This window comes from Mizuhopecten yessoensis, unplaced genomic scaffold (genome assembly GCF_002113885.1).
Source record: "Mizuhopecten yessoensis strain PY_sf001 unplaced genomic scaffold, ASM211388v2 scaffold4447, whole genome shotgun sequence".
In the NCBI taxonomy this organism is placed as follows: Eukaryota; Metazoa; Mollusca; class Bivalvia; order Pectinida; family Pectinidae; genus Mizuhopecten; species Mizuhopecten yessoensis.
In genome coordinates, this window is record NW_018405551.1 from 6,740 (window position 1) to 25,342 (window position 18,603).

General features: G+C 38.3%; 1 protein-coding gene across 1 annotated transcript; it reads left to right on the top strand.

Annotated features, from left to right (window-relative positions):
- Positions 1 to 2,068: 2,068 nt before the first annotated feature.
- Positions 2,069 to 10,658, top strand: LOC110449057 (dual serine/threonine and tyrosine protein kinase-like). The gene is made up of 5 exons (XM_021495632.1): positions 2,069 to 2,124; positions 2,530 to 2,671; positions 3,215 to 4,236; positions 5,685 to 5,985; positions 9,129 to 10,658. Exons 1-5 carry the CDS (start codon positions 2,069 to 2,071, stop codon positions 9,510 to 9,512), a joined length of 1,905 nt encoding a protein of 634 aa, XP_021351307.1. The 3' UTR covers positions 9,513 to 10,658.
- Positions 10,659 to 18,603: the final 7,945 nt, after the last annotated feature.

Below are 18,603 nucleotides of genomic sequence, written 5' to 3' on the forward strand. Positions count from 1 at the left end.
AGGTGACAGTAAAACTCTAATATTCCCAATTTCTGTAAAGGTGACAGTAAAACTCTAATATTCCCAATTTCTGTAAAGGTGACAGTAAAACTCTAATATTACCAATTTCTGTAAAGGTGACAGTAAAACTCTAATACTCCCAATTTCTGTATAGGTGACAGTAAAACTCAATTATTCCCAATATCTGTATAGGTGACAGTAAAACTCTAATACTCCCAATTTCTGTAAAGGGGACAGTAAAACTCTATGATTCCCAATTTCTGTAAAGGGGACAGTAAAACTCTAGTATTCCCAATTTCTGTAAAGGGGACAGTAAAACTCTAAAGCTCCCAATTCCTGTATAGGTGACAGGAAAACTCTAATACTCTTAATTTCTGTATAGGTGACACTAAAACTCTAATACTACCAATTTCTGTAAAGGGGACAGTAAAACTCTATGATTCCCAATTTCTGTAAAGGGGACAGTAAAACTCTAATTCTCCCAATTTCTGTAAAGGGGACAGTAAAACTCTAATACTCCCAATTTCTGTATAGGTGACAGTAAAACTCTATTATTCCCAATATCTGTATAGGTGACAGTAAAACTCTATTATTCCCAATTTCTGTAAAGGTGACAGTAAAACTCTATTATTCCCAATTTCTGTATAGGTGACAGGAAAACTCTAATACTCTCAATTTCTGTATAGGTGACAGTAAAACTCTAATATTCCCAATTTCTGTATAGGCGACAGTAAAACTCTAATATTACCAATTTCTGTACAGGTGACAGTAAAACTCTAATACTCCAAATTTCTGTATAGGTGACAGTAAAATTCTAATATTCCCAATTTCTGTATAGGTGACAGTAAAACTCTAAAGCTCCCAATTCCTGTATAGGTGACAGTAAAACTCTAATATTCCCAATTCCTGTATAGGTGACAGTAAAACTCTAATATTCCGAATTTCTGTATAGGTGACAGTGAAACTCTAATACTCCCAATTTCTGTATAGGTGACAGTAAAACTCTAATACTCCCAATTTCTGTATAGGTGACAGGAAAGGCTATTGACGAAGATTTCATCAATTCCCATTTTCTGTATACCTTACAGGAAAAGCTACTGAGGAAAATGTAATTATCACCCATTTTCTGTAAAAGTGTCAAGAAAATCTATTGAAGAAGATTCGATTATTCCTCATTTCTGTATAGGCGGTAGACAAAAACAAGCTCCAGATGAAGATTCTATTATCTCCCATTTTTATTTTATTTTTGTGGCAGAAAAACTATTGAAGATTCTATAATGAGCCATGTTCTGTATAGGTGGCAGGGAAACTATTGAAGATTCTATAATAAGCCAGGTTCTGTATAGTTGGCAGGGAAACTATTGAAGATTCTATAATGAGCCATGTTCTGTATATGTGGCAGGGAAACTATTGAAGATTCTATAATGAGCCATGTTCTGTATAGGTGGCAGGGAAACTATTGAAGATTCTGTAATGAGCCATGTTCTGTATAGGTGGCAGGGAAACTATTGAAGAGTCTATAATGAGCCATGTTCTGTATAGGTGGCAGGGAAACTATTGAAGCGTCTATAATGAGCCATGTTCTGTATAGGTGGCAGGAAAACTATTGAAGATTCTGTAATGAGCCATGTTCTGTATAGGTGGCAGGGAAATTATTGAAGATTCTATAATGAGCCATGGTCTGTATAGGTGGCAGGGAAACTATTGAAGCGTCTATAATGAGCCATGTTCTGTATAGGTGGCAAGGAAATTATTGAAGATTCTATAATGAGCCATGTTCTGTATAGGTTCCAGGGAAACTATTGAAGATTCTATAATAAGCCATGTTCTGTATAGGTGGCAGGGAAATTATTGAAGATTCTATAATGAGCCATGTTCTGTATAGGTGGCATGGAAACTATTGAAGATTCTATAATGAGCCAGGTTCTGTATAGGTAGCAGGGAAACTATTGAAGATTCTATAATGAGCCATGTTCTGTACAGGTGGTAGGGAAACTATTGAAGATTCTATAATGAGCCATGTTCTGTATAGGTTCCAGGGAAACTATTGAAGATTCTATAATAAGCCATGTTCTGTATAGGTGGCAAGGAAATTATTGAAGATTCTATAATGAGCCGTGTTCTGTACAGGTGGCAGGGAAACTATTGATGATTCTATAATGAGCCATGTTGTGTATAGGTGGCAGGGAAACTATTTAAGATTCTATAATGAGCCATGTTCTGTATAGGTGGCAGGGAAACTATTGAAGATTCTATAATGAGACATGTTCTGTATAGGTAGCAGGTAAACTATTGAAGATTCTATAATAAGCCATGTTCTGTATAGGTGGCAGGGAAACTATTGAAGATTCTATAATGAACCATGTTCTGTATAGGTGCCAGGAAAACTATTGAAGATTCTATAATGAGCCATGTTCTGTATAGGTGGCAGGAAAAGATGCCGTCGAAGATTATTTTCTTCCAAATATTCGGTATAACTGGCAAAAAAACTCCTGATGAAGATTCTATTATCTCCCATTTTTTGTTTAGGTGGCAAGAAAAACTACTGAAGAAGATTCTATTTCATGTGACGGCCCGTATCAACAACACGCGCCTCAGTCAGGAGGAGAAACGAGTGAAGAAGGAGAAAGTTGAAGAGAGACTACGCCGACTGGAATATGATACAGAAGTGGTGAGCAGGTTCTACATGTTACAGCTTGTTTATCGTTCAATGGGTTTAAGTTATTTCTAGATTAACGTAAAATGATGTTATTCACGTTTCATCCAGATTAACATTTGTTATATAGCTACAGTCAAACTGAAAAGACATTAAGGAATGAGCAACAATAAGATGTAAAATCGTTAATGATACCTGTTATTTGATAGTAAATGGTTGTGTTATACCTGTTTCGCAAAGTACGTATGTGAATCGGCAAGTCAAAATGTCGTGTAAGCTGTTCGAAATTTCATACCCATTCGTGCCTGGACTATATACTTACATCCTCCTCCTCCTCCTCCTCCTCCTCCTCCACCTTCTCCTTTTCCTCCTCCTCCTCCTCCTTGCTCAATGGTTATGGTGTGCTCCAACTTTGCAATCATCTGTTTCATTTGCATGATAGGTGTATTTCATTACCGTGACCTTCAATTTTAGATTTATTTCAAATATTTGTGATCGGTCCATGAAAAAGGCTAGTATATTTGGCAATATATAACATTCTTATTTAATTGTTTGAAGGTGAAGAGAACTCTTGAAGATGAGGCCAAGCGGAGTTGTGAAACTGTTAGTGAGAAACTGCATGCTTACATTCATGATCAGGAGACTGTGAAAAAGCTGAAACAGTGGGATATCAACACAGACATACCGGTTCGAGAGTCGGATCTTGCCCTCATCGAACATGAGGCAAAGGAAAAGATTCTTGCAAAGGTTGGAAGAGAAATAAAGATATGGTGCGAGAATGAAAGACTAACCGACATTACTTCTGAGCTCGCAAACCGATTCAGAGAGGAATATTGCCTGATCGAAGAACAATGTCAAGATATTGATAATCTCGTTCAGGACGTCAGCAGTTCCGTGGATTTAGACGATATTGATGACAAAGACGAGGAGTTGTCTCATCGAGTCCCACTATTTGCTGGGAAAGAAAAACTGGCTTTGGTACTTACGGCACCATTGTGGGTTCCATTGATGGTTCTGGCTTTTTCCGTGGCATTACCCGTCATGGGTGTCATAGCGATAAAGGAAAACTTTAATGAAAAGCAAATAAGTAAAAGCTATCGTCAGAATAAGAAAGCGTTCATGGACGAATGGGCCGATGAAGTTTTGTCAAGGTTTTCACTGGAAGCAATATCGAGCAAGCTGGAAATGACATATATGGACAATTTTTACAAATGCCTAGACAGGCTTTGCGATGTTGTTATCCCAAGACAAATCGAGTCGGACCGGGAGCTGATTGTTAATATCCAAAAAGAAGAGCGGCGGTCTTCAGCAATTCGTCGACAGTACCACCCACTTGAGAAACGATGTCAGTGCATGACTGGCAAACTACTTCTCGTACAAATGGAATATTTCTATGAGGATAAGATCATGAACAAGAACATCACCAAGGGAGACTACCTTGGGAAAGGCTCATTTGCAACCGTGTATAAAGCTGAGGTTGTAATAGGAGATGAGAGGAAATCTGCAGCTGTAAAATGTATGACACAGCCTCTGGAGTACTCCGACTCATATTCACAACTGACAGAGGTAACAACACTTATGTAAGTACACCAACTTTCGTTTATGTATACATCTGCCAAAGAGTGTCAATAAGTATGCAATGTAAATTGTTTTTCAAGCATTGATATACTTTAATAAAACATTTTTGAAAAAATGTCAATAAATTGCAGGACGTTTATCCAAAAATAACTACAAGAAAATTAACAAAATATTCTCCATAACTATGTTCTAAATAAAAAACATTCTGGGGGGCTTGATCAGGATTCGAACCCTTCATGTCAGTTTGTGATACTGTCGCTCTAACCAACTGAGTTACCCCGGCCAGCGAAAGTGTTATTGAATTGCTTAACAGTTATATCCATAACAAAAAAGGAGGAATTACTATATTAACAGAAGAAATAAAATAGTAGAATTCTCTCGTGTTTTTTTCATGCAGAAAGAGCAGAGTCCTTAACGTCCTCAACGTGCTTAACGTGCGTAAGACTGTTTTGAAATTTGGGTTCAAGGCAGTTGCTTTGCAATCACCAAATTTTAGATTAAAATATAAATGATGAATATACTTAGTTTTCAATGGTAACTTACTCTATTTGACAATGAGAGTGTTTTTTTCCACATGAAACCAAATTGTCTGAACTTTACATGTTCATTATTTCCCTGTCACCCTCTAGGTGGATCATGATTTCTCTCTTACCCATAGGGTATGACCGACTACACGCAGAAAGAACATGAAAAATGACGTCACGGGAACAATTAAATATGACGTTATAATCAGAACTTGCCAAGAGAGGTCTTGTGCAAATACTGTTACGATTGCCGGAAACTATTGCTTAAAAAATGAAAATAAATGACTGATGGTATTAAATTATCATTTTCTGCCTTGAGGGCATAACAGAGAAATCACCAACCTTTAGGGTGGTTATTTGATTGTATAACCCTTGGTAAAGCCTCGGGTTGAACAACCAATTAGATCACCCTCGGGTCGGATTATTTTCTGTCAGAGCCTCAAGGTACGGGATGATTCTATTAATCACGAATCGCAGGTGGTGATAAGTAGGACCATGTAACATATATCGTCCACTGAGAGCATTTTAACAAAGTTAAATATATATAAATTAATTCCACATGTACTACTTAGGGGAACAATAGGTCGGCACTTCGTCTGTCAGCGCGTGGCTTTGTCTGGTGCATTTCACACACACTGTGTCACCTACCATTGACAGGTTTGTTTCCATGGGTACATATATAAGTATTTACATTCACAGCTGGCGAAATGTCGCATACATAAGACGGACACAGTTTTCCCCTTTTTAATGAGTTATGACTCTTTGTTAAATTATGATAAGAAAGATTGTCTTAGGGTCAGGGACTACGAATTACTCCCAATGTTCTGCCTCTTTCTTTCTTTATTAGTATGTACGATGTATTAGTGGAAGGGGCGTTAATTACAAATATATCGGCATTTCGTTTAATATATTAATATATGTTTCAGCAAATGTTCGCATGGCTGGATTGTGAAGCTCTACGGTATTTCATACGAGGAGATTGGTTCACATAAATATCTCCAAATTATCATGGAGCTCTGTGACTTCACTCTGTCCTCGCGGATCTTCCCTAGAAGGGATGGCAGTCCCGCCCCTGTAACGTCCTGTAGTCAGTTCCTATTAACCTCTAGTGAGGTTAATCCCTCACTGAATTTCTTCAAGAGGGTTTCGATGGATGTGTGTAAGGCATTGGTATATATACACAAAAAGAACTTGATACACCGAGACCTCAAGCCTAGTAATATCCTGGTACGTAAGTGATGTTGCTCTGTATTGTTTCCAAACCTAATTTACTCAGTTGTTATCGTTGTTCGAAAGTTCTGTTTGTAAGAGGTTCTGAATTTTGGCCAAAAAAAACCGTCAGTATAAAAGTAACAGCTACTTCCGTCTTTGTTGTGGTTGTTTTAACCATTCATGCCTCCTCACTAGACGTGCTACCCTGTTTTTGATGATTATTAAACTGGCAATATCAAATTGAACAAAAAGTTTTCAACTATCAATTGTTTAAGTCATTTATTCAGCAACTAATTTAGGTTTCTTCACTCCCGACTGATTGGATAAACCTGCTAGGAGTTTGTAAACACATTTTTGGTTAACCAGAAATTGCTAAATGTGATATGAACGTAATGACAGAGAAACAGAACTAACTCCCATTGGTTAAATCTTAAATTGTGAAAGACACTCTGTAAATATCGTGTCTTTATATTATTTGAAAATTAACTACCTCGAGAAAGAAAAATATGATAATCAACTCGTTGGGTGACCACTACATCTAATGTACTAGTTAGTTTGTGTCCATGGATACGCAGATTGATAGATTCTTGCATGGATTAATCTGCTTAGCTACGTGTAGGAATGACATGCAGTGTTCAGATTATGGTTGCCCGTACCACTGTGGAGAGCTGTAACTAGGTTACCCGTACCACTGTGGAGAGCTGTATCTAGGTTGCCCGTACCACTGTGGAGCGCTGTAACTAGGTTACCCGTACCACTGTGGAGGGCTGTAACTAGGTTGCCCGTACCACTGTGGGGAGCTGTAACTAGGTTGCCCGTACCACTGTGGAGCGCTGTAACTAGGTTACCCGTACCACTGTGGAGGGCTGTAACTAGGTTGCCCGTACCACTGTGGAGCGCTGTAACTAGGTTACCCGTACCACTGTGGAGGGGTGTAACTAGGTTGGCCGTACCACTGTGGGGAGCTGTAACTAGGTTGCCCGTACCATTGTGGAGAGCTGTAACTGGGTTGCCCGTACCACTGTGGAGAGCTATAACTAGGTTACCCGTACCACTGTGGAGGGGTGTAACTAGGTTGCCCGTACCACTGTGGGGAGCTGTAACTAGGTTGCCCGTACCACTGCGGAGAGCTGTAACTAAGTTGCCCGTACCACTGTGGAGAGCTGTAAACGGGGTACCCGTACCACTGTGGAGAGCTATAACTAGGTTGCCCGTACCACTGTGGGGAGCTGTAACTAGGTTGCCCGTACCATTGTGGAGAGCTGTAACTGGGTTGCCCGTACCACTGTGGAGAGCTGTAGCTAGGTTGCACGTACCACTGTTGAGAGCTGTAACTAGATTACCCGTACCACTGTGGAGGGGTGTAACTAGGTTGCCCGTACCACTGCGGAGAGCTGTAACTAAGTTGCCCGTACCACTGTGGAGAGCTGTAAACGGGTTACCCGTACCACTGTGGAGAGCTATAACTAGGTTACCCGTACCACTGTGGAGATCTGTAGCTAGGTTGCCCGTACCACTGTTGAGAGCTGTATCTAGGTTTCCCGTACCACTGTGGAGAGCTGTAAATGGGTTACCCGTACCACTGTGGAGAGCTATAACTGGGCTACCCGTACCACTGTGGAGAGCTGTAAACGGGGTACCCGTACCACTGTGGAGAGCTATAACTGGGCTACCCGTACCACTGTGGAGAGCTGTAGCTAGGTTGCCCGTACCACTGTTGAGAGCTGTAACTAGGTTACCCGTACCACTGTGGAGAGCTATAACTGGGTTACCCGTACCACTGTGGAGAGCTGTAACTAGGTTATCCGTACCACTGTGGAGAGCTGTAACTAGGTTGCCCGTACCACTGTTGAGAGCTGTAACTAGGTTACCCGTACCACTGTGGAGAGCTGTAACTGGGTTGCCCGTACCACTGTGGAGAGCTGTAACTAGGTTACCTGTACCACGGTGGAGAGCTGTAACTAGGTTGCCCGTACCACTGTGGAGAGCTGTAACTAGGTTACCCGTACCACTGTGGAGAGCTATAACTAGGTTGCCCGTACCTCTGTGGAGAGCTGTAACTAAGTGTTGGAAACTGTCTTTGTCGGCATGACAAAATTTAGTTTTGATAAATCATTTCTGATAGAAAACTATGCCTAACAGGTCTTTTGTTTAAATGAATAAACAATAGTGTTTTGAGTGTACAAATTCAGTAGGGCTAGACCTGGCTTTGAACCCTAGATTTCCGATTGAGATACCTAGTCATCGGAAATGCATCGGTCCAGGTTTTCTACAGTTAATATCCAAACGGTTGTTCATGTGAGGTTTCTGTATGTTGGAAAAACCACAGTGTAACGGGATAGGGACCTTTAACTGACCTTTTCTGAAACATCTTCAATTATATGTATTTCCAAACATTATGTAAAGCAATAGTTAGGATACTAATAGATAAATAGATGTTATGATATTCAGAATACGTTCATCGCTACATATAATTTATAACAGAATCAAAATTATACAACCACATATTGGGTTAACTTGTACTCAAGATGTTTCTTCCATATCTGGTACATAGTTGTACGTTGTACATGTATAAATACGGAGGAATATTTTTTTTAGAAAAGTTTTTCTAAGAGCTTCTAAAGGCAATCAACTTTGACTCCAGAATATTTTACTCATAATATTTTTCACTCTTTTAACCGTGATACATTTTAGATCAATGTTTCCTTAATTTAGCCCGATTTTCCTCTGTGATCTATCATTCTTTTACCAGAAACTGAATCCATGTCAAATAACAAAATAAATGAAACATTTTAAAAAGGACAGATTGTGACAAGCATTGTTTCCTAAATAAATATCTAATGAATCATTATTATTTCAAACTTATTTGACATGTAATGTTGTACGATCGCTGTAAATAAATAGTCTGAAGTATAATTTCTAACTAAGAACCTTAATTGTTATCTGAAGAAAACGTTTAAACTTCAGAATTTACTGGAACAGCCTTCAATATTTTCCTTCGAAGATAATCAAGGTATTTTTTTTTCAATCTCTCCTATCACCAGTTTCTGCTACTAATATCAAATAACTTCTTAGACTTTTTCATTCAGAGTAACAGTTTCGATTACTATTTTACATTTCAAAGCATTCTTCTTGACATCACCTTTTGATTGTTACAGCTTCAGGGAAGCCGTGCCAAAATAGCTGACGTGGGTCTGACGAAGGAGACGGACCTTATCACAGGAACGCTAGCTGGGACTCCCGCCTATATCGCCCCGGAAGTGATATTGACGAAACTGTACGGTACGGAGGTCGATATCTACAGTCTAGGTGTACTTCTGTGGGAGTTATGGTACGGTGCCAGGGCGTACCATCAGGATGGTATTGGGGGACACCAAATATTTGAGCAGGTCAAGGCTGGACACAGACCAAGCTTCTACCAAAGTCATATCCCACCTACTGCCTTACAGAAACTAATGAAACGATGTTGGCATGAGAATAGAAAATGTCGACCTGAGGCAGGAGAAATATATGATATTATAAAGGAGCAATTATTTAAGTAATGTGTGATCAAATACCGAGACTCTACCGAGGTAATTGGTCTTTCATAAAGACACAAATGAAATTTTTGGAACATAACGATCGTAAATCAAGGTCTGAATGAGAAATATTAAATACTGTAAGGCGAATATGGACGTTTAGACAAACAAAGCAAAATGTTAAAACCACTCACTGAAAAAGTTGATTTTACAGGAATATTAGGTAAATGTGCAAGTTTGTTCGAGTCACTGCCATAAAAAACGATGTTCTAACCAAAACAGTTTCACTGACATTCTGCCAGCTTGGTCACTGGTGACGTTTGTGTTGTGGGATTTACTACCCCTTGTTCACCAGTGACCAAGCTGGTAGCATTTCAGTGACTCGATGAAACTTGCACAAATACAAAACGTTAAACGGGGGAAATACAATCGATAATTGTTTTTATCGAACTGATCGTACAGCTGGAGAAAGATAATCTCGGTTTCTGGTAATGAACGTCGCCCTTTATTTGAACTGCATGTCTGTACTTATTTGTACAACTGGGTAGACTGAGTATAAATATGTAGCAATATTTATAGTAGTGCTTTATTACACATGCTACACTGTAATGCGCGGGAGATAGAATTCAATGTTTAAATATTGAACCTTCAAAACTAAATATAAACCTGATATTAACAATTTGCCGCCTTTGTTAAAGTGAACACACTGTATTTAAGGTACCTTTCTTGAGTAGATGATTTTCTCTTAATTGTCTAGATGAGTAAATTACGGTCAATATCACTAACTCAGGACCATATAGACGAACATTCAACTCAACAGAAGTCCATATTAATGATTATTAGATTTTTCTCAAATCCTGAATTATAGGACTATAAAATTCAATTGAATACATATAGATGCTTAACCTGACGTTACGTTTTTTGGTTTAAACAATATTTTAATTCCTACATCATAATCATAAATACACAGGTCAATAGGAATATTAATAGGATCTGGCAACAAGTTTTACGTTACGTTTCTTACTTCAACTCATGCTTTGTAAATGTCCACGGGTTGTTTATCGAAATGAAGAACAGTTTTGAGCTCACCTGGTCCCAAGGACCATGGTGAGCTTATGCCATACCGCAGCGTCCGTCGTCCGTCCGTCAACTTTTCCTTTAAAATGCTACTAGTCCTGAACGGCCAAGTAGGTTTTGACTAAATTTGGTCTGGAGCATCCTTAGGCCAAGGGGACTCAATTTTGTATACATGGTGGTGGTCGCCCCCCTGGGGGCAGAGGGGCGGGCCCAATAGGGGAAATAGAGGTAAAACCTTTAACATCCTTCTTCTACCATAGGGATTAAGGGATTTTATCCTAATTTAGTCTGGAGCATCATTAGGCCAAGGGGACTGAATTTTGTATAAGCAGTTGGTGTGGTATCCCAGGGGGCAGAAGGGCGGGGTCCAATAGGAGAAATAGAGGTAAAACCTTTAAAATCCTTCTTCGACCCTAGGGATTAAGGAATTTTATCCTAATTAAGTCTGGAACATCCTTGGGCCAAGGGGTCTCAGTTTTGTATAAACCGTGGGTTCGCCCCCACAATGGCCTGAGTGGCGGGGCCCAATAGGGGAGCATAGCAAATTATTCTTTAAAATCCTTCTACTTCTGTAGGAATGACAGGATTTGGTCCATATTTGGTGTTGAGCATCCTTGGGTTAAGGGAAACCAATTTTGTATAAACGGTGGGTCTGGCCCCCTTGGGGCCTGAGGGGCGGGGTCCATTAGGGGAAACATAGCAAATTATTCTTTAAAATCGTTCTTCTTCTGTAGGAATGAAAAGATTTGGTCCATATTTGGTGTGAAGCATTCTTGGGTAAAGCGGAACCAATTTTGTATAAACGGCGGGTGTGCCCTCTTGGGGCCTGAGGGGCGGGGTCCATTAGGGGAAATAGAGGTAAAACCTTTAAAATCCTTCTTCGACCATCGTGATTAAGGGAGTTTGTCCTTATTTAGTCTGGAGCATCCTTTGGCCAAGGGGACACAGTTATTTTAAACATATTCAGGTGAGCGATACAGGCCCTCTGGGCCTCTTGTTATAGATTACCAGTGTGTTAGTGTGGAGAATGAATGTATAATCATCTATTGTGTAGCTGACACTACCTATCATATATAGTGCCTTTATAAAAAAGTGCTTTTTGGAAAACGTTTATTGATTGCAGATGTGAAGACAAACTAAATATAAATATTTGTAAATGTAAATGTTTGTAAATGTTTGTAAATATAAATATTTGTAAATATAAATATTTGTAAATGTAAATGTTTGTAAATGTTTGTAAATATAAATATTTGTAAATGTAAATGTTTGCATGGATTTATTTGGATTCATCTGTTGAAGCTTTCTTTATTTTACTAAGCTGTCGATTTTTTATGATTATTTTTCATTCATTTTATAACATGTGTGTTCTATCTGTTTCATATTAATAAATTATATTTTAGGAATGGTTACCTCTCATTGTTATGTTTGTGAACGGTATTTGATACGCAGCAAAATACGTTTGGCAACGGACCAATATCAAATGGCGTCGTTTCTAGTTCTTTCCCAGTTACCAGAAGCGGAAATACGTTGCAACAACTCTACTGCGCATGGCATTTATCAGACTGACCAAAAATAGACACAGGAATGTATTCGAAGCCTATATTGCATAAAGAATAAGAACGTTTGTTTGTTTATCAGCTGGTTTTATTTATAAATGCGATTAATCATTAAATGGTGTGGGGTTTTTTCAATACAAGAACATATTTATAAATATTTCAATTATAATGATCTCACTGTCATCACTTTTCGATAATGTAAGGAAAATATCGCTTTTTACGGAAAAAGTCTAACATGTTTTATTTTAAGTCTTATAAGTAATCAATCTACTTTTTATCAATTATAACTTATACTACTATCCATTTGATGTAAAGAACTTTAGAGTTATTTTACAAATTATATAGGGCGCTATATGCATTTTGTGTATCATTGTTTTTTATTATTATGAAGAAATATTTAAATATTATTATTTTTAATTTAAATATTCATTGTGTAGAAGGTCGCTTTTTACAATCTATCTAGATGTGTAGAAAGTAATATTAGTCATGCTAAGGGGCTGAAATCAACCTTTTGGTTCGTCCAATTGGGCTGCCTTTTTATCAACAGTTGATTTAAACCCCTAAAATGACCAATAATACACTTTTACACGCGAAGATAGATTTAAGAGAATACACAAAATGTAAAAAATAGTTGGGTTTGTGTGACTCATACATATGAAATGTACAGGGAAAACTGATAAAAAGTCGGCTATCTGCCTCGTGTTCAAACTGATAATAGGAGGTAACGTAACTGACATCGTACGGCAAATATATTCAATGACATCCACGTTACATCCGGTAGTTATTTGGACGTCAGTGGTTATCAACTTTCTTAGACGATATAAAACATTCGAGTCAAAGAATTTAAGACTCTTTCATGGCGGGGGGTGAAGGGTAGGAAAATTCCACCAGAGGTGCTTTTCAAATTTGGTAAAACGAAAGGCTTTTTGAAAATTCCTTTCTTATTCTGGACAGTTCTATCTTACAACCACGGTTCGATTGAATAAAGTAAAAAAAATAAGAAACTTCTTTTCAATTTCAAAATGAAAATGCCGATTTTAAATTATCCCAATTTATTGATCCTGATAACACATACTTTATGTTTTGCATTGGTATTAAATTCACACTTTTTTTCTATACAGAAAATGCCCAATAGATTGTCTTTTAATTGGCGTTAATGCTCCAGAGATGAACAATTTGATCAAGTCGGATTTCATAAAAAATATATTCAGGAACTTTCATTGCACTTGCTCCACAGCGACTGACCGACTTTTGTTTTGTTTTCATTTGAGGCTGATCGTATTGGAGAGTTTATACGGACAAGGGCCTTGTCAAGTCGCCTTCCGATATACCGACGGTGTAATGTCTTCATTTGAGGCTGATCGTATTGGAGAGTTTATACGGATAAGGGCCTTGTCAAGTCGCCTTCAGATATACCGGCGGTGTATTGTCTTCATTTGAGTCTGATCGTATTGGAGAGTTTATACGGACAAGGACCTTGTCAAGTCGCCTTCAGATATACCGACGGTGTATTGTCTTCATTTGAGGCTGATCGTATTAGGGAGTTTATACGGACAAGGACCTTGTCAAGTCGCCTTCAGATATACAGACGGTGTAATGTCTTCATTTGAGGGTGATCGTATTGGAGAGTTTATACGGACAAGGACCTTGTCAAGTAGCCTTCAGATATACCGACGGTGTATTATCTTCTTTTGCGGCTGATCGTATTGGAGAGTTTATACGGACAAGGACCTTGTCAAGTAGCCTTCAGATATACCGACGGTGTATTATCTTCTTTTGCGGCTGATCGTATTGGAGAGTTTATACGGACAAGGGCCTTGTCAAGTCGCCTTCAGATATACCGACGGTGTATTGTCTTGAGATTACAAAAAATATATTGACAACATCATTTTGTCAGTGTACAACACCAGCTCCTTTATGCCTGTACAATGTACAGTATTTTTGCATAATAAAGTTAACAAACAATTGAATCTCTCTGTTGACGTGCACGCGTTGTAAGAATGTTTAGGTGGTCGGTTATGATTGTATTATGTAGCTATGCCAGTCCTTTTCGTCCATCCAATTAAAGACTGATATAATTTTGTGCTGAAAGAAATGTTGTGAGTACTGGAGTTAATAATGTCTTTGTTAATCGGGTCTTTTTATGAAAACGACTACAGAAATATGCATATTTTGAATAAATATATTTATATGATGGAATAATGAGGTGAAAATCGAATCTGTAATTGTCCGAACCTAAATAAGTGACCTTAAATGACCAAACATACCCTTTCAAGCACTTCCGAACGATCTCCCCCGTTACCCATCGGACAGGTACATAGAGGTATATCTATGATAAGGCGAATACTGAGGTGAAGGTCTTCAGTACGTGTCAATACTATCTGTTGATGTGTCAAGTTTCATGATAAGGCGAATACTGAGGTGAAGGTCGTCGATACGTGTCAATACCATCTGTTGATGTGCCAGGTCGCGCCAGTTACAAAGTCGATACCGTCGTCCCATATCTATATGTGTACCTTATTATATGGTGATAAAACACTTCATTCTATCATATCTAGTAAATCATATCTTCCCTGTTGTATGTTAATGTGGGTTAATTCATTCGTTTCCATACCACGGAATGGCTGCAAATTCGAACTATGTATTCATACCTAACGCACCGTTAGCATATTTTATATGTTTCACGGAACATGTACTTACAAATATACCTTTTGATATCGCATGATCACATACTCTCTATTTTATTGGCTGAATGAGATCATCTGATATTGCCATATAAACCATGTCAAAACTTCTAAATGATCACCTCCGTAACCCATCGGACGTGTACATACAGGATTATCTATGATGATGCATACCGAGTTGACGGTTTTCAGTACGAGTCCGTACTATCTGTTGATGAAATAGGTCGCGCCAGTCACAAAGTCCATAACATCGTCCAATAACATATACACCTACCCTATGTATATAGGTAATGATGCATAGTTCTCTTCTGTAATTTGGCCCTGTTATGATATTATCAATCAAGGTCAAAAACCATACTTTCAAGTGTATTGTATTGTAATAACAATTCATCATCCATTGTATATTATGTAATCATTGTTTAAGTTCACTCTTTTATGCAGTGAGGTTTTTAACTCCAACTCTAAATGAATCCACATTGTCAGTCAAAGTGTTTTTCAAATTTCTTTCGCAAACCCTCAGAACGTAGGGTAGGTATGGATGTTAGTTTCAAGGAAGGAAACATTCACAATCAGAAAGTCGAAATCGTCACGCTTATCGCACAGCTATGTAGAATTCAAAGTCTTTCCGGTTTGTCATGTTGTAATTAAAGGTCGAAGAAAGAGTCTGGTGTCCTTAATTTCTAGCTCTGGAGGGTGTGTACAATCGATATGGTCAAAGCATTTGTTGTTATCAAAAAAAAAGCACATCGTTGATATTTCTGGACATGAACCTAAGGACTTGACTAGATTTTTGTTACCAGCCCTGATAAGTTCATAAATAAATTCAGCTTGATATAAAAGCAAAAGCAATTTGACAAGACGAGAGTCATAGTTGGTTCCTATTGGAATGTCTAGTCTGCTGGAACATTTTGCCGTCAATATTACGAAAGATACTGTCAACCTGAAATTCAATCATATTCACAATATCGTCCACAGTTGAACAGTTCCCAATATACATCTACAATTGCTGTGCCCAATTCCATTGCTATGTAAAAAAGGCAATAAAATATGTTTAAAACTAAAAAAACAATTGTTGACAGTTTTGACAGTGTTACGGAGATCTGAACAAAAAAGGTCAACATTACTATAACGAAATTAACAATCACTTCATTTAACATTGAGTTAACTATACTCAGCCAAAACAGAAAAGAAATGTTACGGAGGGCCTGCATGTCATGTTGGGTTACAATATGTTGAATTTAGTATTAAATTAGATTTATTGGGATTTATGTAATTGGAATATGAAATGTTTAAATAATTTGTTACGGTTCAGCGATACTTTTGGAGGTAGGCGTCAGGTTCGGGTCATGTTTTTAAGTTGTCGCGCTTAGTAGCGAGTATGACCACCATCAGTCTGGATAACTGCATTGCACCGACGCATTAAGCTAGTGTATAACCGGAAAATATGAGGGGGCTGTTGCTTACTCCTCAACCAATGCCTGGTCCAGTTGCTGAATGTTAGAGGGGTATTTTCAGCGACGCCGCCAGTTCCTTCCCATAAATACTTAATTGTTTTCTATTTTTGACAAATCCGGCGATTTTGCATTCAATCAAAAAACGTAAACATTGAACGCTAGACTCGCGGCCTCCCGTCACCATGAATCAAACATAATCGCGACTCATCCGAAAACAAACGTTATTCCATTGCCGTAATTACCATGTTTGGTGTGCTCGAGCCAAATTAAGGCGATAGGATGTCGCGTTAACACAGTGCCGGGGTAAGGCCTTCTCGCATGCATGCAGTGCATTATTACACGGTTTCGTAACGTTTAGCAACTTACACGAGAACAAAGCAATGTTCTTGCCGTCACAACTGCAGGAACAAATCGGTCGCGAAGATGCTGCAGCTGTATCCGGCGGTCTTCACGAGTTGTAGTAACTATTGGTCTACCGTTTCCTGGATTGTCGGAGGTGGAGGCCTTTGAGTTAAAACATTGCATTAAATGATTTACTGTTTTAGGATACACACAAAAACTTTACGCAATGTAACGTTGCACCCCCATCCCTTCCTGGAGCATACCAACAGCTCATTCTCTCTTTCTACTTTAGACAGCCGCGACATTGCCTAAACGGACGACTTTACAAAAACTAGAAATACGTCAAAATGACATGAAAGTCACCCCATCTCCTGTATGATTATTTTCAGTATAATAAATCATTGACCAAGATACAACTGACAGATATCCCCCTGTCAATCAAAATAGTCTAACAATGACCAGGTGTATATGCATTCACGCTGTTTAGGTAGCCATGCCAACACATAGATTTAATAGGAAAGCATGTGATTTATTGACTTGAAGAAAAATTGTTCTATGTTTTATACACTGCAAATAATTTCATTTGTATCTTAATTACTGTGACATTTTCTTGCCTTATGCATCCCAATTTCAAGGCCTTCCAAATTCAAACAGGCCAAAGTGCCAGGATGGGATATTGCATATAAGAGAACTGAACATGCATATTGGAGCAAAACATTTTCACCAAAAACTAAAGACTGATACAAATGTAATTTAGAAATCTACCATCCCTATCACAAGTTTGTACTGGTATTGTATTGGTGGTTATTTATCTCCATATTATCAGTCGATAATTCTCAGTAAAAATCATTTGTTGGTAAAAATGTCAATATATTCACACACAAGAACAAATTTAACCGGTGATACATAAATGATTACCGGCAAATAGTCGTCTCGAAGAGAGTGCAGGATTGACACAATTCAAGTTGTATATGCCATTTTATGAGCCCTGGCAACTACAAAAGAAAGTCGTTAAATATATCTCAGCTGCGTCCAATGTAAAAACATACCCGTGTCTCGTTATTGCCTTGCATCTACTCTAATCCAATTAAAACAACCCCTTGCCCGACCATAACGTACCCTATTGTTCTCTACAGAGCACCCTTCGGAACTAGACAATGAAGCCATAATTTGATAGTTGCTGATTTTTATATCAGACGGAGTCGTTGTGTTGACAGGTGACAATTTTGTCAAAACACAAAAGAGTTCCAATACCCAACATTGCCATTCATCGAAAATGCATTCAGCCTCGACATCGTGGTACACAGAGATGTCGTGGGGCTTAGTTTACCTGTAACAATTGTTCTAAAACAGTTCTCGCTAAAAAATTCTGTTGTCGACAGTAGCTTAAATAAAAGCCCCTCATCGACATTTTCGCCAAAATAGTTTCAAATCGCCAATCATGTTTTACTTTCGCCATTGGAGCCAGTTGCGACCAGAAGCGCGAGCCTTGACGTGAAATGATAAAGAAAAAGAGACGTAATTCAGCTTAACTACCTCAACATCTTATTACAACATTTCCATTGGTTTAAAAAGAAATTTTACCAATAAAGGCGTTGGTCAGACATAAAATATCTAAATCAATCAATAGATATATGTAATATAACAGTCTACCCCTTCGGGAACCTCAAATGTGCCTGATTCATATTCGGAACATCTTCAGTTTGAAATTCGGAACGCCTTTATGTTGTATGTTATATCTAATCCTTTTATAAGGAAAATCGATATCTGAGTTATCCAAGAGCTTGTAATTAGCAACAGGAGAAAACACGAAATCCCTTAACAGTGGTCGGCAACAGAGGTCAAAATCTTGGACTGAAACCGAAATGTATAATCCCCGCTGGGGTTCTCCCAGGGGTGACTAAAAACTAGTGAGTTTTTACCTAGCAAACGGTTTGGAGAATGCGTATACTCCGATTTAGATTATTCAGTGGCGGAATACACGAGAAAAATAAACAAATTT

Coding starts and splice junctions, on each gene's coding strand:
- LOC110449057 (XM_021495632.1), top strand. CDS start 2,069: ATGTTCTGTATAGGTGGCAAGGAAATTATTGAAGATTCTATAATGAGC. Junction 2,125..2,529: donor TCTATAATGAGCCGTGTTCT/GTACAGGTGGCA, acceptor TTTTTTGTTTAG/GTGGCAAGAAAAACTACTGA. Junction 5,986..9,128: donor TCAAGCCTAGTAATATCCTG/GTACGTAAGTGA, acceptor TGATTGTTACAG/CTTCAGGGAAGCCGTGCCAA.